Source organism: Dunckerocampus dactyliophorus, chromosome 18 (assembly GCF_027744805.1).
Source record: "Dunckerocampus dactyliophorus isolate RoL2022-P2 chromosome 18, RoL_Ddac_1.1, whole genome shotgun sequence".
Lineage (NCBI taxonomy): Eukaryota > Metazoa > Chordata > Actinopteri > Syngnathiformes > Syngnathidae > Dunckerocampus > Dunckerocampus dactyliophorus.
The window spans coordinates 9920994-9944167 of record NC_072836.1 but is presented as its reverse complement, the minus strand read 5'-3'; the positions used below and the strand labels follow the sequence as shown (position 1 = coordinate 9944167).

The 23174-nt window shown below is 43.2% G+C and overlaps 2 protein-coding genes and 1 long non-coding RNA gene across 7 annotated transcripts in view; 2 read left to right on the top strand and 1 right to left on the bottom strand.

Moving 5' to 3' along the window:
• fam20ca (FAM20C golgi associated secretory pathway kinase a) overlaps positions 1-2773 on the top strand; it is a 35699-nt gene extending 32926 nt beyond the window's left edge. The window contains exon 10 of the mRNA XM_054758936.1: positions 612-2773. Within this exon, the coding sequence (XP_054614911.1) occupies positions 612-870 (259 nt within the window). The 3' untranslated portion in view covers positions 871-2773. The remainder of the gene's footprint in view (positions 1-611) is intronic.
• Positions 2774-10815: 8042 nt separating this feature from the next.
• Positions 10816-22433, bottom strand: LOC129170872 (uncharacterized). Its single transcript, XR_008566691.1, has 3 exons — positions 22269-22433; positions 18619-18692; positions 10816-11125 (listed from the first exon to the last, which is right to left on the bottom strand). It is a non-coding gene; the product is annotated as an uncharacterized LOC129170872 (long non-coding RNA).
• The window catches only part of LOC129170841 (retinoic acid-induced protein 1), a 66450-nt gene continuing 54280 nt past the window's right edge, over positions 11005-23174 (top strand). For 3 of the 5 annotated variants that reach the window (XM_054758917.1, XM_054758910.1, XM_054758914.1), the window contains exon 1: positions 11005-11172. The gene's annotated coding sequence lies outside the window, so the exon portion shown is untranslated. The other 2 variants (XM_054758912.1, XM_054758911.1) reach the window with 2 other exon arrangements.

Genomic DNA, 23174 nt, shown 5'->3' with positions numbered 1-23174 from the left:
GCTTATATCATAAAATTGTGACTTTTTTGTCATTAAAATGACTTTTTTTCTTTTAATATTTTGGCTGTATTCTCGTAAAACTACAGCTGTTTTTTTTTGTTTTTTTTCATTTCGCTGTTGTTTTATTGTGTGTTATTTTCCAACTAATTCAACAAAAATTTCTTCTCGGAATTCTGACTTTATTCCCATAATGTTTTGACTATAACTTTTTCCACAAACTAATTCCCCAAAAGTTACAGCTTTATTTACTGTTTAACCCTAAACCTAACTTTAAAAAAAAAAAAAAAAAATAACATCTTTTATTCTTTAATATGTCAACTTTATGCTACTAAAATGACGTTATTTTTCCTCGTAATATTCCGACGTTATTCTTGTAAAATTATGACTTTGTCTTGATAGATTACAACCTTTTTTCATAATGTTTTGACTTTATTCTTTTTTGTTGTTGTTAAATTACATCTTTAGAATGTGTCGCAGGCCAATAAAAAAAAAAAAAAAACAGCCGCGGGCCACAAACGGCCCCCAGACCACACTTTGGATACCCCTGATGTGGTGTATATCTGTTTATGGGTACACATGTATCTTGTCTTTACATGATGCTCTGTTTCTAGGGTGAGGAAGTCTACCTATCTCCGTCTCCAGCTGCTGTCGAAGGAAGAGTACCAGCTGAGCTCTCTGATGGAGGAGTCTCTCCTCCGGGACCGCCTGTCCCCGATCCTCATCCAGCCTCACCTCCAGGCCATGGATCGCCGGCTGGGCCTGGTGCTGCAAGTCCTGGCCGACTGCATGGCGAAAGAAGGCTACGCCAGCGTGGTGGAGGAAGACCTGGAAGGCGAATCCAGCACCCACAGGGGCTCCGGTCACAGGTAGTGAGTGAGGGGCGAGGTCAGCAGGAACAAAGGGATGTGTGGGGACGGCTGGGATGCATCCCACTTTTCATATCACGCTGAATTCAGTGAATTCCAAGACTGGAAACATCCATGCCTCTGTGGAAGTGTGTTGATACGAGACACAGATCTACGCATACAGCAAGACTTTGACATTTTGTGTTGCAGAAGAGATAAAAGACGTCATAAATGTTTGATTATATCAGTACATAGAGCAAATGCACAGTGGGGCGGCTCAGAAAATAAGCTTTTATGAGTTCACACGCATTTACGGGAAATGTTGTGTGATGTTCTTAAATGTACAAATTTCATTTATGTTGGGAAATACTTTTATGTTTTTATTCCCATCTTCAGGAACTAGTGTATTTTTCCCACTTTACACCAAATACCGTAAATGCTCTCATTCATTTTCCTTAAAGCGCCAGCAGAGAGGCAAGTATTTCCGGAATTCTTTTTTTTTTTTTTTACTTAGTAAAGAGTTTGAGTGCACGAGAACGTGGGAAGGAAAACTTAGCGCTCTTTGACCACATGTTCGTGTGTTAACAAGTGTATTGCACAACCAGCAGCAACAGAACCAATGTTGTAACAGAGGTTAGGAGCAAACTGCTCAGCCAGCATTAATACCACTGATGAGTTCATTATAAACAACAGTGCGGCAACTGTAACACGTGTGACTTTCACACCAACAGCCAGCATTTTAAAGCGCATGCAGAGGTAGATAAGGCTGCTCACGACATGTACTTAAACTGCAGCTACTGCTATCATGTGGAGCTAATCTAGAGCATCCCCAGAAGGTTGCCTACTGCCACAGCTTTTAATGCTAGTGCTTTTTGACCCGGCGCTAATCAGAGACCCCAGTTGTTGTTTTGCGACTGTAGGAGCCTCGGAGGTTTATTGAATAGAGGCGGTAATTGGAGCATTTACGGCATATTAAATACGATACCACTTACAGTATACTGTTGTTCTGTTGAAGTATCTCAAACATTACTTTAAGTTGCCTTATTAGTGCATACATGTCCCCCCTTAAACTAAATGAAATGTTATTTCACCTTAAATGAACCAAAAATACTCCCAACGAGAAAGCAGTCATGCAGTATGAGCTTTATTATTTGCACTGGAAAGCCATTCCATACAAAAAAAAGGTGTTTACTTGTTCAATGAGTATTTATTAGTCAGTCACCAAGATGGATGCTGTTTTCATTTTATTTTGTGTTGTTTTGACATCCAAATTTCAAAGTGTTGCATTTTAACAGTCACGGCTACTGGCTGACACGTGCAATGCCAGGAATGAGTACTTGAATGTTAAAGAGGGATAATAGTCAAAGAAATGATAGGTAATTCAATTAAAGGGACATACCGTAAGACATGGTAGGTCCCGCTAACGGGGGCTGATGTTTTATTAGATTTTTATTCCAGTGTAAATACAGAGAAGTACTTTGTTGACCTAACAAGCAGCACGGCACAGTGATTTGCTTGTTTTCTCGCTATTGCATTGTTACTGTGAAGATCTGTTTACTGAAGTGTGCAATCCAAATAAAAAGACAGGAGAAACCGCCCTGTTGCCTAGAGGGTGCGTTTGTTTCTTGTTGTTTTTGAGGGACAAACAGGTAGGTGAGTGTATAAATATCATGCTAACACATTTGACATCAACCTCAAGCTCAGCATGCTTTATGCACATTGGCGTTGGGTCACCGTTTTTAGCGACATCATTATTTTGTATTGGATTGTGTCAGTGTACCGAATTTTGCTTTTGCAGAGCACCAAAACCTTATTCTGCGTCCTGGAACTGATGGTCTTTCTCTTGCAAACCACAGAATGAACTGTGATTTTTATTTAAAAAAATATATTTTAATTCATATTTTCAACATGATTTTTTCTAGTTTAGAGCAGTGACCCTGGTATGTATATTATTAGAAATGGCTCTAATATATTTTGTTTTTCATTTTTTTGATGTACCAAAATGTTCTGTTTAAAAAATATACATTTCCTATTTCAACTGTTATATATATATATATATATATATATATATATATATATATACAGTATCTATACATGCATATATATTGGTACATATACCCATGCATTGTAATACAAATAATATATTGGTTTATGTCTTTTATTATTTTACATTTTGTCTCATTTATAATTAATTTCTCTATTACAATAATCTGAATAAGCGGCATAGAAAATGGATGGATGGATGAATAATATATAAGTTGATGTTTTATGTCAATGTCTTCAAATATATTGTTACGAAAACAATATTTTTTAATGATTAATGAGTCAAGCTTTAAATTCTTGAGAATCAGTAGGAATATTACATTTGATTCCATTTTTAGCTGTAATATTTACATTTATAAAAACTCCCTACTCCGACATCGTACTGTATTGCGGGGGAGAGTGCTGTCCGTGGTGCTGAAACTGCATGCAACGGTATGGTCTTTCCAGCAGGGGGCGCAAGTGAATCATACCGCTGTATGGGAAATTGGAATATGGTGCTGTTCCAGGAAATACTCACTAGATGGAGTGGTGTTCCTGTTTGAAATTAAGGGTGTCACAAGCCAACCTAAGATTCTTGTGTTTCTACTTATGACTCATGCGCCACGTGTGTGCTTGTGTTCGCTCTTCAAGCGGGTTACGTTTCCTGTCATGTCATCTGTTTTACTAATTGTTCTCTTTGACTTGTTGTGTTGCTTTTGTTGTGTGTTCCACTGATTGTGTCCCACAAGATTTCTTCTTATAGTGGGCCTTGATGTTGTTTACCCTTCATGTCAGAGCCCCTCATTTCACAGAGAGCCTCTCCTGCCCGGTAACAGCGCCTAGCATCACTGTCCCCCTCGTCTCTATGGCAACAGAGCTCCACACACACTTCTACCCCTCCCACACTTACCTCCCATTGATCCAACATGTGTGCGTGTGTGTGTGTGTGGAGGAATCCACAACCCTGACCCCGACACTTCCACCCCCAACCCCACCCACCTCACGCTACCCCTTTGGTGAACTTGAAGGACGCCAACACATTTCAGTCAGCATACCTGCACTGAATACTAAACACGGCAATTAGCCACCGCCATATAAGCTACCTCCTAATTGACGGTGTGAACAAAAAAAATATTGCCGGGTGATGTCAGCGGGGTGAAACACGACTTACAGTGATTAGCGCTTACTTTTCAGCACATAGGCTTCACAATACCACAGAATACCCTCCCTCAGGGGTCTCCAAACTTCCGTCAAGAACCACATACTGATAAAAGAAAGAATGCAAGGGCAGCACGTAGATATGCTGAGATGTTATATTTATTTATATATACACTCCTGATCAAAATCTTAAGTTGAAAAATTGCTAGATTTTGCACATTTGGGTCTTGATGAGGTTTTAAGTAGAGCTGCAATATACAAAAACAAGAAGGGGGAGTGAGACAAAAAGCACATTGAAAAAGTAATTTATTGAAAACAACAATTAAACTGAAATAGGCTGTTTGTCACCTGATCAAAAGTTTAAGACCACAGGGTATAAAAAGCCAAAATCTGCTCAAAATGTTCATTTTCTGTCAGGCATTCACACTGTCATGCCCCTCCTGATGGCTAAGGCTGAGACGCTTTCTCTTTTTGAACGTGGCCGGCCTGTCCATCAAGACACGGGGCGGTCTTCGACCCACATTAAGGCCCTTACCTGCGCCGACTGCAGCGCAATAACCATCAGACGGCATCTGCGGGAAAAGGGTTTAAAAAACAAATTCAAAGACCTCGTCTCCTTCAACGCCATAAAACTCGTTTAGACTTTGCCAGGGAGCATCAAACATGGGACATTGAAAGGTGGAAAAAAGTTTTACTCTCTGATCAGAAAAAAATGAAACCTTGGCGGTCCAGATGGCTTCCAACATTACTGGCATGACAAGGAGATCCCACCTGAGATGTTTTCTACCCAGCACATTGGAGGGGGGGGGGGTCCATCAGGATCTGGGGTGCTTTTTCATTGAGTGAAACACAGGAGCTTCATGTGGTGCAGGGTCGTCAAACGGCGCATGCTCATGTGCAGATGTTGCAGCGGGCATCCCTCATGACTGAGGGCCCTCGTCTGTGTGGTAACAGCTGGGTTCTTCAACAGGACAACGCTGCAGTTCACAATGCTCGCTTGACCAAGGACTTCTTCAGGGAGAATAACATCCCTCTTTTGGACCATCCTGCATGTTCCCCTCATTTAAATCCAATAGAGAACATTTGGGGATGGATGGCAAAGGAAGTTCTCTTAAAATTGCAGCGTTTTTTTCATTTATGCGATTGTGTTTTTTTTCCACAACCATTTCAACTTTCTTCTTCAAAATTTTCTTCTGGTAATTGTGACTTTATTTCCATAATATTCTATTGTATTTTATACTCATAACTTTTTCTGCAATTTAATTTTCCAAAAATCACAGCTTTATTCGTTGTTTTGTTAGTTAATATCACAACTTTTTAAAAATAAAATTTTTTCTTTAATATTTCATCTTTACGCTAATAAAATGACATTAATTTTCCTCATATTATGACGTTATTCTTGTAAAATGATGACTTTTTCTTGTTAGATTCCTAATTTTTTCTCTTAATACTGACTTCATTTTTGTAAAATTACAGTACAGCTTTTTTTTTTTTCACATTTATGCTGTTTTTTTTTTTAATTTTCCAACCATTTCATCGTTCTTGTTAATTCTCTTCTCATAATTTTGACTTTATTGTCACATTATAACTTTTTCCGCAGCCTAATTTTCCGTTAATTGTTGTTTTATTTGTTTCTCATAATGTTCCAGTTTTTGTTTTAAATAACATATTTTTTCTTTATTTGTGCTACTAAAATGATGTTATTTTTCCTCATAATATTATGTTATTCTTTTAAAATTACGACTTTTTCTTGTTCGATTGTTACTTTTTTCTCTTAATATTTTGACTTTATTCTTGTAAAATTACTGCTGATTTTTCCATGTTTGTGCTTATTTTTTTGTTTTTGTTTTTTTAGATTTCTTGTTCAATTTAAATTTGATTTTTAAAATGTGGGTGTGGGGGCGGCGGCACACATTGGACACCCCTGCCTTAACTGGACACTTTATTAGGTACATTTTCTGACAATGCTCAGTTTTGATTTGTATTTCCTGGGCCAGGCCCTGTTAAATTGATTTTAGTGACAAAAAAAATGCAAAATAAATCTTGCTGGATATTGCAGCATTGTTAAAAGGAACTAATGTATGTAGAGGCCTATTGGCTTGCCAGAGAGAGGCAAGCAGAGATAAGAGGAGCTTTCAAACGCTTCCTCACAGCCAGTCGGTTTTAACCTCGTGTCCGCCTCCATTGATGTCAGTGCTGCAGGCTGCCTCAGATCCGTGCTGATCAAAACAAATGCGTCCCGGTGAGGATTGCTGAGCGAAATAATTCAGGCACCACACGGTCACGTCACGCATCTCATCTCCAAGCTGTCCAGCATTCACATCATCTCATCTCAGGATGATCATTCTCATACAGTCGAGACAATGGATTATCATATGCACTTTGGTTCCTCTCATTGCTTCCCGTCGTCCTTCCTTTGCGGGCCTGTGCAACATGGTGGCAATAAGCAGGAGCAAGCAGGAGCAGGCTCCGTGTCTCAGCTCATGAATTATTCAAAGCGCACTATTTCGCAGGCCGCGGCTAAAATTAGGAAGAACCGCATTTTGTCTATAATTAGAAGGCAGATGGAAAGCGGTCGTTTATTATAAGGGGGGAGGGGGGGGGGTGGCTTTATTCCAGGTGACGCTTGCTTGAGACGTGCGACCTCTGGTGTCTGTCTTCAAGGTCAGACCGGGGTGTCTCGTCAAGAGCGCCAGGGAGGGGAAATTAAATGCCAAAATCAATCGCCCTTGAGTGCGCATGTGTTGGCCACTTGACTGCCGGGCCGCGTCCACGCATCTGTCCTCACTGGTGCGCACGCGCGGTCTGAGACTCGTATGCGGAGTAAAATGATGAAACGGGCTGAGCCTCGAAGTCAAACAACAATGTACCGATATGATCCAGGTCAGGAAACAGTGCGAGCGTGTGGTTTGCAAGGTACGGCATGTGGAAGAAGAAGACAAGAAGAATTTCATTCATCTTCATTCGTCATGTTATAGCAATGATATAATAAGTGATAATAATTCATTGCTATTTATGTCTGTATCCTTCCTTTATTTAGACATTATACAATGTTTTTACACCAAAAACATGTTTTATTATTATTATAATGAAGGGGCGGGGGTATTTATTTATTTACTGTTTTTTTAACACATCTTTTTACCTCCCTTCTTTTTTCCTTTTCTTTCATGCATATGCCAGGGGTGCCCAAACTTTATTAGGTAATAATATATCATATTAATAATGAGTTAATTACATCGAATGTGCTGAGGACCAATTAAAAAGAAGAATGGGCCCCGGGTCGCACTTTGGACACCTGCGGCATAAGCTATTTTTGTTCTTATACACAGTATTCGCTATTCTTTCCTCTCCCTGTTAGAAAATGGCAACATGTCAAACACAGGAAGTGGACAAAACCGCCAGTAGTTGCTGAGACACGGCGAAGGGGGAGGATTAAGTAAGATCTGCTTCTTCCTGCTCCTTTTCAGACAGGATGACGTGATGTACTTCAATGTAACGTGTTTACAATTTCAAGGACAGAGCACGTCATCGTGCGTCGGTCAAGAAGTAGCAGGTTGAATGGAAGTACAATCGATGTGTCCTCCTCCTCTTTTCTCCTTCACTTCCATTCACAGCACAATCAGTGACGCCTCGACCTCAGGCGGAGGCTGCTCTCCATCGAAATATCTTTTACGTGCACTGTATGCACTATTATTAGAGCATATCATCATTTTTATGTATAAACCCGAATGCTTACAGGATTGAAGCATCTCAGCTTCTTTTCCTCAGCAAAAGGGCCAAAAAAGACGTCTAACCGACTGTGAAAAGTCTTTCAGAGAAATGCAGCGCTCCTGATGTTGGCAAGTGATCACAGAAAATGACGCAAATGAACTGGCAAAGACTTGAGAAGAGTCAAAAGCGAAGCTACCGGGAAGGCATTATTATCATCCTCCAGTGATGTCCTATTCCGCTTGTGCAACCTACCTGATGAGATGATCGTGGCTCTCGGTGGAGCAGATGGATGGGCCTCTTTGAAGGTGGAGGTGGCGCACTGGTATGGGCCGCTGTTATTAAAGGTGAGCTAGATGGACTCCAGATGAACTCCCAAACCTACTGGCGGTATTCAGAAGACGCGTCCTTCAAGCAAAAAGTCGACATCTTTCAAGAAGACCATGATTCTTCTGCAGGATGATGCCCAACGGCATGCATGCAAGTACTCCACAGCCTAGAACCCCAGGGAGAACATGTGGGCTCTTCTTGTGGCTAAAGGAAAGGAAAAGAGTCATGTCTCTGACCAATGGTTAGCCAATGATTGTGTACAGCTTGAAACTTGGTACCCGGGATGACCGCCTCATCTGGCCCCCACATTATGCCACCCAATGGCACCCAAGTAGGTAAACAACTGTATTATTTCACCAAAACATTGCATGTTTCCATGGTTGGGTACCCCACCTCTGATGAAGGGTGCATGGTTGGGGTGTACAGTTTTTATCGTTTTATTCTTTTGAAATTGAGTGCCACCCCGAAATTTGGTACCCGAAATGACCGCCACCCCTCATCTGGACCCCACAATATGCCGCTTTTAACAAAGTCAAAGGTAAACAATAGGGGTGTAACGATTCATCTACTACGTCCTATGATCCAACTACATTGTTCTGTGTTCGGCAAGTTACCATTCCGGACGACATATATCGACCTAACGTCATTTAAAAGGTAAGCATGGCAGGCTTTACTGTATATGGATATATGGGGGGGCATGGCAGATGGCAGCGGACAAGCTGGTGAGAGAAAAATAATTAAACCACCACTGCGGTCCAGTGTGTGGCGACATGTTGGCTTTTGCAAAGAGGGAGATGTTCTAAATAAGTCGCTCCAACCACCTACTAAGGCGCAATGGGGTTTCACACAACGCTGACCGTCCAGTCACCTCTTGCAGTAGCAAGTAGCAGGTAAATCTGCTGTTAATTCAACCTGAAGAGATGTTGGTTGCACTTTATTTTTACATTAATATTGTATTATTTTTATGTTGAAAAAGAAAAGCAGAAGTAGCAGGTAAACCTACTGTTGAAATGTTTGTGGTACTGACTGTACTTTTATTGAAAATTGTATTGAATATTGAAAATGAAAGCAGAAAAGGGTAACCTCCTGTTAATTCAACCTGAAGTGTTGGTTGTGCTTTAGCCAAACCAAATGTGATTGCGTTTGCCATTCATTGTTGTTTACTTATTTATTTATATCTATATTATACAAAAAACAACCGCAATCTAGGAAACATCACCTGCACTGTCCAGTATCCTGGTATTTATTTCACAGTCACACCGGTTCAATTTTTGGCTAAAAAGTTACTGAATCGATTTAAAGTTCGGATCGTATCGTTCTAAATGAACCAATACGGTTCTTGATTAATGTCGGCAAACTCAAATCGTGATAGGATTTGAATCGTTATTAAAATGAATCGTTACCCCCCTAGTAAACAACCTTGCACCATAGTTGGACATGGCTGGGCCACCCCACGTGTGTCCCCACGTCTGAAGAAGGGTGCTGGGCCACCCTGTGTGTCCCCACGTCTGAAGAAGGGTGCTGGGCCACCCTGTGTGTCCCCACGCCTGAAGAAGGGTGCTGGGCCACCCTGTGTGTCCCCATGCCTAAAGAAGGGTGCTGGGCCACCCCAGGTGTGTCCCCACGTCTGAAGAAGGCTGCTGGGCCACCCTGTGTGTCCCCACGCCTGAAGAAGGGTGCTGGGCCACCCTGTGTGTCCCCACGCCTAAAGAAGGGTGCTGGGCCACCCCAGGTGTGTCCCCACGTCTGAAGAAGGGTGCTGGGCCACCCCAGGTGTGTCCCCACGTCTGAAGAAGGGTGCATAGCGGGTGCAGGTGGGTGCAGGTGGCCACACAGCTCCTCCCTTGTGTCATCTCTCACTCTCTCTCCTTCTGCAATCTTATAATAACACCCCCCCTCCCCCAAGAGCCCCCTCCCCAAACCCCTCGTCCCCCACACACATTAGTGCAAGGAGACGGTCCAAAAGGCCACCAAGCTTTTCAGCATGAAGCTGCCGGATGAAGCATGTGTTGCCCACACCGTCACCCCTCATCCAGCCTCCACACTACCACCACCGACGGCACCAAATGATACCCAAGCCAGAGCTAAGCCAATAACCGTAAAACTATAAGAATCAAATGCATGGGCAACTGTGTAATAACATGATGATGTTATGTTCATATTTATGTTCACATATACTGATAATTACAGGCGGCCTTCTGAGGGCAGCCATAACTGCGACGTGGCCCTCCATGAAAACGAGTTTGACACCCCTGTGCGAGAAGGACCCAATGGCACCCAAACCAAAGGTGAACACTTTATTATTTAACATGCATTTATGTTTTTATCCTGAGACAAACACATGCACCACGGTTGGGAACCCCACCTTTACCGGCGTCCCCATTTCCAGAGAAGGTTGTTAGGGGGCCTAGGTGCGGGTGCAGGTGGTCACAGAGCTCCTCCCTCCCGTCGTTTGTCTCGTAATAAAACTCACCCCTCTTCTCTTGTTCCCCACACACACATTAGTGCAAGGAGACAAGGAGACAAGGAGACCGCCCGAAAGGCTGCCAAGCTTTCCAGCATGAACGAGCCGCAGGACGAAGCACAGTGACGCACCCCCAAAACCATCTGCCACCTCATCCTCTACAACACCTACAGTAAACTCGCCCCCCAAACCCCCGCCGCCCCACCATTACCCCCAACCTCTACACACCCATCCCCAACCACCCCCACCCCCAGCACCCCAAAGCTAATTCCATTATACATTCCCGACTGGAAGGAAGCGGCGCTGTCTTCTAATTGCTTTCTTATCCCCCTGAGTCCCCATCACGTCCCTCCACCCCCCACTCCTCGTCCTGCACGCACTCAACATGGCAGGAGACATGCAGAGGTGGGGGGCGAGCTAGAGAGCAGGCGAGAGAGAGAGAGAAGGGTAGAGAGCGAGAGAGAGGGAGGCAGGCTGCTGCTGTCAGGGAACACCGGTGCCATTTCCAGCATTCGCAGGGTTGACGCGATAGAGCCTCCGCCGCTTGACGCTCGGCTCAGCTCAGCTCGTCACAGCCTCACCACCTACCACAGGAGGACTGGGAGGGAAAAACACAAGTAGGAGCACGGCTCACCATTAGCACAGGTAACATGCTTCTTCTTCTTCTTCTTCTTCTATTTGTCCTGTCTTGTTTAGCTTAACTTCCCTGGACCACACAGGTGGAAGTGTGAGAGGACTTTCGAGGATCTTTCTGCACACATTCACCCCCGTACATAAACACACACACTCATGTCACCACACAGCATCTTGAGTCAATACAAACACTGCATGGCACATGCAGGACTTGCAACTCTTTGGCTTGTCTGACCCTCAGGATGAGTGCTAAAATAGAACGCTATCAGAGGAGAGATGGGTCACAGCACGCTGTTTACTCTGCCTATTGCATAAGGGTGCACACATACACACACACACACACACACACACACGCGCGCACGCACTCACTTTGCATCACATGGAATTGATGATCTTTTCCAGAGTGGCCAACCTTGTATTTGCGGTATCTTTGCCTGCATACTGCATGGCACAGGCATCCTGGGGTATGTGTTTGTGTGGCGCCATACAAGGAAGACTGCAGTGTCACGGCTGACTTAAACTGATGCTCGCTCACCCCCGAGGACAGCCAAAGAGGGAGGAGTGTGTGTGTGTGTGTGTGAGAGAGAAATGGAACAAGCAACAGCGTGCACGCTTATGTGCGTCCACGCAGTGTTTGTGTTTAAGCGGTAATGACAGCAGCTGCAGAAAGGTGTCAGTATGTGTGTGTGTGCCTTTAAAGGTGGTGACAATGTGAAAAGGGTAAGACTGAGAGCATGATGGAGAGACTGAGGGGAGGAGAATACATGAATGGGAGATGAGAGGCACACACATATGGGCACCTTTTATGCAATAATGAATTGCTCGGAGACTTATCTTGACAATGTAAATTACATTTCTGCTGCAGAAGCTGCGATGTTAGATAGTTAAACGTGCTGACTCAACAACTGTTGTGCACACGCACACACACACACACGCACACACACACCAACTTTAGCGTTTCCTCCGTCCAACTCAGAGTGCATGATGCAACACAATGAAAGGAAGCTGATTATTATGGTAAGTTGCAAGTTGCAAGGCGAGGGAAAGTAGGATTGTGTGTGTGTGTGTGTGTGTGTGTGTGGACTTGTTTTTATGACTCTATGGAGACAAAAGTTTACACACCATAGGGACCTCCTGCAGTGTGAGTACCATAAATCAGGGAATCCCTATCTTAGCCATTCTGATGGTATCTGTAAAGCAGGGGTGTCCAAAGTTTTTCCACTCAGGGCCGCATAGTGAAAAATCAACAGATGCGAGGGTCCACTTTTATATTTTTATATATTTTCAAAATGTAAAAAGACCAAAAAAACATATTTATGAACAAATCTTTGTGTTATTATTTATTAGTATTAACATTTCAGCCTTTTCTCTTAACACTGTGCCTTGTTGCTCTATTTTTTTCTCATTTTTGCTGTTTTTTTTCAGTGTGCCACGGGCCAATTGAAAACAGGCAGAGGCCTGCAAACGGTCCCCGGGCCTCACTTTGGACACACCTGCTGCAAGGTTTTGAGCATTGTCCCATTAGCAAGTGTTTTTCTAAGTGTAAGTGTGTGTGTGCTGGTATTCACTACTCCATGCAGACAAAAGTCTTTGCTCAGTCATGCCATGGGTGGAGCCTGTGGCCATCAATTAGGGAATCCCCATATTATGAATGTTGGACCAATTCTGGTGGGATCTGTAACGTTTGTAGCATTGGCCCGTCAGCAAGTGTCTTTGTCAGTGTGTGCATATATTGGTATTCACCAAAGTATTCATCGAGTTACGTGATGGGGACCTCTTGTGGTGTGGGGCCATGAATCAGGAACTCGGCATCATGTGAATGCAGGAGATATTCTGATGGTATCTGGAAAGTTTTACCATGAGGCCGGTTTTTCCATCAGTGTGTGGGATTTTTTTATCCATTACTCTTCGGCCCAGGTGTCCAAAGTCCAGCCCATGGCCCATTTGTAGCCCATTTGTGGTCCACAGTTCATTGTTCTTGACCCACAACATCTACCCATGCATCCATTTTCTATGCCGCTTATCCTCATTAGGGTCACGGGGGTATGCTGGAGCCTATCACAGCTGAGTTTGGGATAGAGGTGGGGTACACCCTGGACTGGCCAATTGCAGGGCACATATGGTAATGGTTTAATTTTACTTGAACATGCATACAAGTTAGAATGGAATACATCACATAGTTAACGTCGTCAAACTTGGAATTGACCAAAGTATTCATCGAGCTCACATAGACAAACAATCACTCACGCTCACATTCATACTTAGGGCCAATTCAGATAATTTTGGAATGTGGGAGGAAACCGGAGTACCAGGAGAAAACCCACGTACGGGGAGAACATGCAAACTCCACACAGAGATACCCCGGCGAAGATTCGAACCCAGGTCTTCCCGATCTCCTGACTGCATGGCCAACGTGCTAACCAACCGACAACATATTCTAGAAATAACATTAAGCATGGCTCACATCAGAACAGCACATTCAAGCCACCGGCCACCCCAAAATGCAAAATGCATGTGTCTTTACTATCATTTCTTCACCTCCATTGGATTGGTTTTAGCATGTTTAAGGAAACGGAAAGTGAAGAATATTGAATGGCCCCAGCCCCCTTAGATTATTCCAAATGAAACCACCTGGGGGGGGGAGATTTACCTATTGGATTTAGCTCTTGTGGTGTAGGGACCATCCACCATCCATCCATACTATGACTGCAGGTGCTATTCCTATTGTATTTGTGTGGTATTCGATTGTCTGTGGGGACAAAAATCTACATGGACATGGGGCTCTCTTACGTCATAAGAACCGAAAACTAGGCCCCTGTAAGGCAGTATTCATTAGGCAGGTTTTTCCCCCAATGTCCGTGTAATGATCAGTAAAGGGCACCTGGAATTGGTATTTGCTGGCTGTGCTTCCCGTAGGTTAACTTCCCTCACCTTTCTGACAAGAAAAGGAGATGAGCTAAATAATTACCAAGATGCCGAATCACCTACCCATCATCCATCTTTTGTCTCCACGCTTTGCGATTAGCCCCAAATCTCTCAATTAAGAGCCTGCCGCCGTCCCCATTTGCGCATGAGTGCGTCAGTGTGCGTTTAAAAGGACCACGCGATGAGCCCCCAAGTGCCCACCTAATTGCCCCTGAGGATTCTGGTTATTTACGGTTTGGCGTTGTTACGCGGGCAGGCAGAGAAGGACGCAGGGAGAATGTCGGTCCCTCATTAAAGGGAAGAATCGTGGACACAAGCTGAGCGAGTGGACCGCAGTATTGTCATTAAAATACACACACGCACACACGCAACGCAGCCTCTAATGAACGTGGACAGCGCACCTATGACACACAGCATGCCAGTCACACCGAATGACCGGATCGTTTTATTTTGTATATGGTGCAAAATTTTGTCTGTTCATGTAGAAGATTTAGGAAGTTAAAGGTCACATGACCTAAGAGTAACCCAAGCTCGCCATCTCTCTTCAAGTTCATCGTTAAAAGATGTTAAAATACTTATGGATCACCCTTTGGAGGCTTTAACATACATGAAAGCTCACCAAATTTGCATGTATTCCAGTAAAAATTCACACGTTTCCAGGGGCCATGACTTTGGGGTACCCTTTTCAGCTCCAAGCGTTTGCTCAGACGTGCATTCTTACTCCCCGTACCAAGTTTGGGACACATCTGAGTATTTAGAGTGGAGCTATGGGATAGCGTGGTTCATCTGTGCAACAGAACGTCATGTGTATTATGTATTTGCTTGTGTACGATAACTAACTATGGCTGAATCGCTGGACGCAGAAAGGTGAAAATTTCTCCAAGCACGCACCCCGACTTTGTAGCCTGTGCTATTATTTTTCTGACAAATGCACCACATGGTGGCGCTGTTATTAAACCCCTTAAGACGGATGGCCTTGAAATTTCTCACCCAACTCAAATACCCACTGCGCCACCAAATTTGGCACACACCTTTAGCGGACTGACAAGTACATGTGTGCAAAATTGAGCAAGGCTGGTGGAAAAACATGGCTGCCGTCAAGCAAAACGTCTTTGTAAGGAGTACGGGTGGGACTTAGTGACTAATTATCCGTAAATCATCGAGCATTTGTCTGATGACTATAAAACGTTTTGTATTTTTTTTATTCCAAAGCAGTTAGAGCACAACCCACACGGGACGCCACAAATGCCATTACGTCATGGGGTGTGCTCTTTTTTTCACATGGCTGTATCCTTGAAGGGGTTGAGGTCGGGGCTCTCAGAGTCTTTCACACTAAACTCATCCAAGCAGCTCTTTATGGACCACACTTGGTCTGCATGGGAGTCTCCAAAACACCAGGGGAACTAATTCATTGATTATGAGGTGTGTCCCAACATTTTTGTTTCTATCATGAAATAATAGCCTGCTTACTGACTTTCTAGTGACTTGTCATTCCCTTGACGCAGAACTTCTAGGTGCGCGTCTTTAATTGGACTAGCAAGGCCGCAGTGCTTGTTTTGTGTTTGTCTATGGGGCGGCTGTATCAGCCCTTCATCAGAGTGAGGCGCATCAGAGACGCCTGGCGGGGGAGGAAATGAGGAGGGGAGGAGATGGATGGGGAGGACGGAGGGAAGCGTTGACAGAAAGTGAGGAAGGGAGGAGGAGAGGCTCATCTGTATGCTGCTTCCAGCGTGCTGCTTGTTTGATTGGGGGTGGGTGCTTAGTGCTGGATGGAAGGATGCTGCAAAGTGGCGAAGGCAAAATTAAGGTCTGTGCTGTAACGGCGTCGCCTTTTCCAGGTAGGCCTCATTTGACGGAGGAGGGGGGCAAAGGCAAGTCCACATCCTTTTTTTGCAAAGCATGCTGGGAAACGTACACGTTTTTTTAATGGCTTCGCTAATAGACAGACAACAGGCATCCCGGGGTGTTTACGGTCGTCTCTCTGCTTAATGAAGAGTTTTTGATCAAATGTGCCTCATTAGGGCTTAATGAGCAAGACAATGCTGAGAAATCCACCTTCAGGAGGAAAAACGGTGAAGAGGCTTCATGTCTAGCGAGAGAGACACGGATTTAGCCGAGTGTTTTGAACTATGGCTTCTTTATCAGACCACAACGACTTACAATTAATTTTTAAAACATAACCGGAGGCCCTGCCAAACATAGGGCAGTAAATGATGCAGTGCTTTTTCAACGCAGGCCAGTCAGGGAAGGTGGCTGCAGACGAAAGAAAATAGCTTGATGCTGGAATTTAGACTTTAGACTATTTAGTGCTTTTAAAAACGTCATTTTGTGTGTCTGTAGCTTTAATGCTAATGAGCTGTGTTTGCCCTGCCCTGTCTCCAGCAAAGTCGGTGTCTCCAAGAAGCGCTAGTGTGTACTTGATCTACTTTTTACACATACACTGTCACTCTGCACTTGTCCAACATAATGAACGCCATACATCACATACAACAGCATAGCATTAAGCAGTGGGACAGGACCAAACAAATGTTAGCAACACTAGCATAGCTATGTGCGCTACAGTGCAAACATTACAGTCACATTTTATCAATAGCAAAATCATGCTAGGTTAGCCTACTCACTGCGGATAAACAAAATGATCAAACTTACAGCTGCCATGACTGTCGGATAGCTGGCAGACTTTATTTTGAGATGTGTAGCGAAGCCTTCTTTTTTTGTTTTGCAAAGCTGTCCTTGTCTGTGAAGTGGCAGGCACAGACACGAGGCAGCTCATGTGGATGAAGCAACCGTTTCGTCGTCTCATCTCTCAAAAGTGGAGCAAACAAGTGAGGGAGATGGGAGATTGTTCTCACGTTCGGTGTTCAAAAACAGGCTCCAGGGCAGGGGCGCCCAAAGCCCGGCCTGCGACTCGTTTATATTTGGCTAGTGGGACATTGTAGAAATCAAATTAAACCCTACAAAAAACATCCAAAATTGGACAAATAGAGCAAAAAGGCACAATATAAACAGAAAAGGCTGAAATTAAATAAAATATTTTTTTTAGCCTTTTTACAAAATAAAAAAAAAATAAAAATTTCAAAGTGATCCCCATCCCTTCTCGAAGGACACATGTTACTGTTCGAACATCGTTAAATAGTCAACTGTGCTTAAATAAAAACACAATTCACAATTTTATAAAACACATTCTTTTACGATGTGTAGCAAAGCCTACTTTGCTTTTTTTTTTTTCCTTTTTAAACCAGCGCCTTCTCTCCACTTTTCTAATCCTTCAGCAACGGCAGCGCTTAAAAAAAAAAGGCTTCTGCCATCCTACCCACCATCGCCTGTGTCTTCAAACAGCTGCTGGAGTTATGTAACACCGGAGGAAACATTAGCAAATCAGAAAAAATGTCAGCCAGGAGAACCACAAAGGAAGGAATGTAGGGAACATGCGCAAGAACATCACAAGTAGAAAAATGGCCAATTGCATTGAAGACCTATGACGGCATACTTTTCTGTGTGCCCTTGACACCTGACTCTTACATTTTAGTTTCTGGAAAAGGTCCAAATAGTTACCTTGGCGTCCAAAAATTAGTCCACTGGTGTTAATTGCTTGCATGATGAGCATGAATCATTCAGGCGGGTCACGTTGAAGATTGAACTTTGCTTGGTAATGAAGGCAATTTTGTAGGCCGTCGCAAACGCTGTGTTTCCTCTTGACTCCCTGCCGTGCACATTAGCAGCATCCCATATTCAGCGCTGCTGTTGCTAGGTTGCGTGCACATACGTGTGTGTGTGTGTGTGTGTGTGTGTGCGTGTGTGCCCGCGTATAAACGTGTTTTGCTTGACTGCCTCCGTGCAAAGGACGCAAAGTAAGCTCTCCGCCTGTGAATTAGCTTCCATAGCAACGGCGGCAGGCAGTGAAGTGAATGAACGCCGCTCTCCCTTGTGTGATCTCAAAGTGGGCGCGGGCCAGATGCCAACTTGTGGTACCCGTGGGCACGCTGGCTCGCTGACGGGCTCAAACAATAGGGCGGTGTGCTGCTGCAGAGGGTGGGCTGGTAACATTTGAGCTCTGGTATGTGGATGCCAGACAAGGTCAAAAGGCAGAATTTAGCATCTTAGGAGACTTATGTTTTTTTTTTCACATTTTATTTGAAATTTTTTCTGCATGCGCTTGTGTAAGCTAAAATCTACTCCTGACCTGCTGCGCACAAAAGGGTGACAATTTGTCAAAACACATACCGCTGCCGCGGTGCCTGTGCGATTCGTTATCTGACAAATACACCACATGGTGGCGCTGTTAAAGCCCGTAAGCCTTGAAATTTCTCCCGCAGCTCAACTTTAGGCTGTTAGTCGAATAGCCGCGGAATTTGGTACACACCATTAGGGGACTGGCAAGCACTTGTATGTGAAATTTGCTCAAGGTTGGTTGAAAAACGTGGCCACCGTCCAGCAAAACGTCTTTTCAGGAGCATGGACGGGAAAGAATTTGTCGATAAGTCACTGACAATTTATCTTGTGATTGTAAAACTTTCAGGATGTCTGTCTTACCTGTATGCAGGAATGTCTTCCAAAGTATTTTCACCACAACCCATGGGGGGCGCCACAAATGTCATTTACAGACTCTGGAAAAAATTAAAAATACCCCATTTAGGTCACATTTGTTGAGCCTGTTTGTTGCTAGGCAGAATTCTCGGGGTATGCGCTTGTCAGACGCTGTATCACACTGCAAAGACGACAGACGGACAAAAACTGTCCTACCAATGATTGCTACAATGTATTACATTTAAAGTAGCTATTACAGCACCATCTGCTGGAGGTGGTGGATCACTGCCATTTTTTGCATCCGCATTGCTAATTTTAATGTTGAAAGAAAGCAAATTTGACTATAAACAAGCGTGGCTCGACGTGAACCCCGCACCGCACGCTGAGCGCTGCTGAATAACCAAAGCCTTCACAGTGCGAAAAGGAAAAATCCAAACAAACGGCGGCACAGGCGTCACATGCAGAGACGCCATGTTGGCTCGGGATCTGGCGCTCCGAAGGAGTGCGCTCATGCAGACGGTATAGTCAGGGACGCGGCTAATTGCTACTGTTCTCATGCCTGGAAAACAGGAGGGGGTGGCTTGGGGGGATGCTAATGACCTCACTCATTCTGATGTCTATCGGCCGACCAAGCTCCCTCGCTAGCCGGGATGAGAACACACGCTCACATCGCATGGTCACCTGGGGGAATTTCACATAGAATTTGGATATCATCAGTTATCTGTGTTGTTAGCATTGATTAGCAAAGAACTAATGAGCACCTCTGATAGTTGCTAGTCTCATAGAGTCGGTGGGTCCAAAATTGAGTCAAAAACTATAAAAACTAAACTATAACGGACTCTTGTTGAAGTCATCGGCAGCATTAATGCTGAGTGAGAAGCTTGCTCCTCACCACTATTACAACATCGGTTGTGTTGCCGCTGTGTTGTGCTGTACACTTGTTCTTAAATGACCTTGTGGTCATAGAAAGGTAAGTTGCACTTTACGTTTTCTCATGTACTCCGAATGATTATTAAATGACCTTATATTTGTTTAGTTTAGTGGGGTCTAAAGTGGAGCCCATGGGGCCGTTTGCAGGTGTCGGCTGTTTTTTTTAAAAAAAACAACAACAACAACAGAAAAAGTGGAAAATCTGAATAATTTTACAACAATAAAGTCAAAATATTAAGAGAACACAATTGAAGAAGAAATTTTGAAAAAGAAAACAACAGAAATAGAAAAACGAGCTGTAGTTTTGCAAGAATAAATATTTTTTTTAAGTTGTATTCCAAACGACAAAATGTGATAATATTACGGGAATAACCTCGTAATAGTATGAGGAAAAATAACATCATTTTCGTAGTTTAAAGTGGTAAAATTAAAGTGGAAACAAACAAAACGATGAATAAAGTTGTATTTTTTGGAAAAGCAGGTTGCAGAAAAATGTTACAAAAATGAAGTCAAAATATTGGCAATAAAGTCAGAATTCCAAAAAGAAAATTTACAAGAATAAAGTTGAAATAGTTGGAATATTTAAAAACGGCAACAACATCAGACATGGAAAACACAGCCGTAGGTTTAGGAGAATAAAGTCAAAATGTTAAGAGAAAAAAAAAGTCCTATTCTAACAAGGAAAAAAAATACAATTTTACAAGAATAAACTCATAATATTATCAAGAAAAATAATATCATGTAACTTTTGGAAAATGAAGTAATATTATGGGAATAAAGTCAAAATATCATTGGAATTAAAGTCATAATATTACAAAAAGAACATTTCAGAAGATTATTTAAGAATAACGATGAAATATTTGGAAAATTAAAACAAAAGGTGCACACTAATAATAAGTGTTCTCACCTGTATCACATTTTTTTCTTAGCATATTACAAAATACAAAAGTTGCCCTTGCATCCTTTCATTTTTCAGTATGTGGCCTTCGTGGAAAAAGTTTGGACACCCCTGGTCCAGTTGCTATAATGAGAGCGTTTACAATACGTAGCTTGGATTTACATGGAGTTCCCAAAGGAATTGCAAAGTATGGATGTGCATATGACAGTACGGTAGTGGTGGACAACAAGACACGGGAGAAAGGCTGCAAAAAGGCCATTTTCAATGCAGCTTGATGGTTCTTGCTGTGTTTGCACATGTGCTTACTGTTTACATTTGCTGCAGTGTTTGTTCCTGCGTGCACACGTGCAGCCCAGATCCACCGACTCCTTAACACAATCTTGGATTTAGATGCACGCACACACTCTTTGACAGGACGCACGCTCGCTAATCCATGACGACTACCTCGTGCGTATGCATCTATAGCATCACCTGCAGCCACGAGCGACACAGCAATGCATACTAAACAGACGGGCTAAGAATGAGGGAGATGAAGGAGACAAGCGAGATGGAGGTAAAGATGGATGGAGGGATACAGGAGGCGAGGTTTTGTAAGGCCTGAGAGATCTGTAATGAGATCTCTATGAGATGCGGCACACCTGGATAATAGCTGGATTACAGACAAAAGGCATGTGAAGGCATTAGGCTTTAGACAAAAACTTATGACGGTGTCGGCCGTGTTTTTTTTCCTGCACACCTTGAGCTACTTTTCTGCAGCATCTAGTGGAATTTACCACGGTTGGCAACAATTCACAGCGACCTAAGCATTTTTTTTCCTCAGTATTCAACAGCAGTGTTGACCTAGCGTTAGCATGTTAGCTTGTATAAGCGCGTGAGTCACAAGCTGCTGCTGAGTGGAGCCACAGCACACATTTAAACATCAGAGCAGTCAACAAACCCTGGGCTATCGCTGTGTGGCCATGTTTATTTATGCGCCTTGACACCCACCATCTCCAACACACACACACTTACAGTATACACACACAAAGTACACAATAAGCTCGCACACAAACATGGTAAGTGCATCAGATGTACATTTAAAGGGCAAGGCTGTCGATATTGTGTATTTTTTAACATGAATTCAGGACAAGACATGGAGATCAGCGGTTCCCAAACTTTTTACAGTCCCGTACCCCTTCGGACATTTGACCTGAAGCCATGTGCCCCCTACTCCTGCACACTTAAAAAACACACATTTTTCTATCTTAATTAACTTGAAATATTGAACACAATTAATTGGTATTACTTTCATAGTAATTTTGGGTCAAAATTGTGTATTTTGCACGGTCACATTTTGGATTACGTTTCACGTGAGCACTAATAAATACATGAGTAATCACCCAACACATCTTTTACGAATATTGAACACATTTTATGGTTATTTTAAAGTAATTCTGGGTCAAAATGTGTATTTTGCATAGTCACATTTTGCATAACGTTTCACATGAGCACTGATAAATAGATAAGTAATCATCCTACATGTCTTTTATTCCAGTTAGATTTTGGCATTCTTCCGTCTGAATGGCTTGAATTTGAGCGTCACTTTTTTTGTCCACTGACAATGGCTGTGGTTTCAATCTGCATAATAATTTATTACCATTTCGAAGGGGAAAGTTTCACAATCCAGACGAAGCAGCATCCGAAGTGCAAAAATACACACAACAGACGATAAAGCCCCACTCACAGTGACAGGTTGTCGCCGCTGCACCGTGCGGGGTTTGGAACGCCAATATCAATAAAATCATGGAGATTAAACACTATTAAAGCACAAAATAATCATCAAACTTACTTATTTGTTCATAAGATGCACACAGAGCAACATCGTGTGCTGTGTCCTTCCTTTTTTTCTGCTTCGTTCTCGATTGCGCCGTGAGGCATTCAGGTCCACTAGTAATTGAGAACGTTAGGCGCTAATTGTTTTAAATGTTTATTCACGTACCCCTTAGTAGCACCCCACTTTGGAAACCGAGGCAGTAGAGCATTTAGTCTCCTCATATTACATATTTTTAATTCTTTATTCTCATAGTTTTTCCCATTTTATTTTGGTAAAACTAACACTTTTTCTTCAGCTTTTTTTTTTTTTACTAGCAATCTTACCATTTTTTTCTAGTCTTGTGGTTTTATGATTATCGTTTTTCACTTAAAAAGGGTTTTATCCCAATATCATGACTGTTTTCCTTTATTATTCGCTAGAGTTCCTCCAATCCATGCCGATACTTGCTCTATAACGTCGATCACGTTCGCCGATCAGCTCCGCCCACCTTGCAACATTCCAGCCTATAGCAACCACTCCCGCTCACTTTCCCAAAACAAGCATGGCTGCCATGTGGGACTTCCTGTCGTCGTGAGGGTGATACACATTTTGCACCCTGCAAAACATGCTACAAAAAGGGGGTGGCGCTTTAAAATCCTTTACTTTGGTTCGGCATTTGGGGGGCGGGCACTTGGCGGGGTACGGTGAGTTATCGAGGCTGGCGATGTGGTCATCGGTCCGGGCGGCGGCTAATGCAGTGGCCATGTGTGCGTGGCAGTTGGAGGTGGATAGCCCGAAAAGTGGTTGGATTCGTTGGACTGCCTGGGGGTCCTGCTGGAGCGCAATCAAGCTGATGTTGCATCCAAATTCTCCTAAAAGAAGGCGTCTGATCCTCTAAGTTTCACAGGTGATTTTGAAAAAGTAAGTAAAATATGTTTTTGT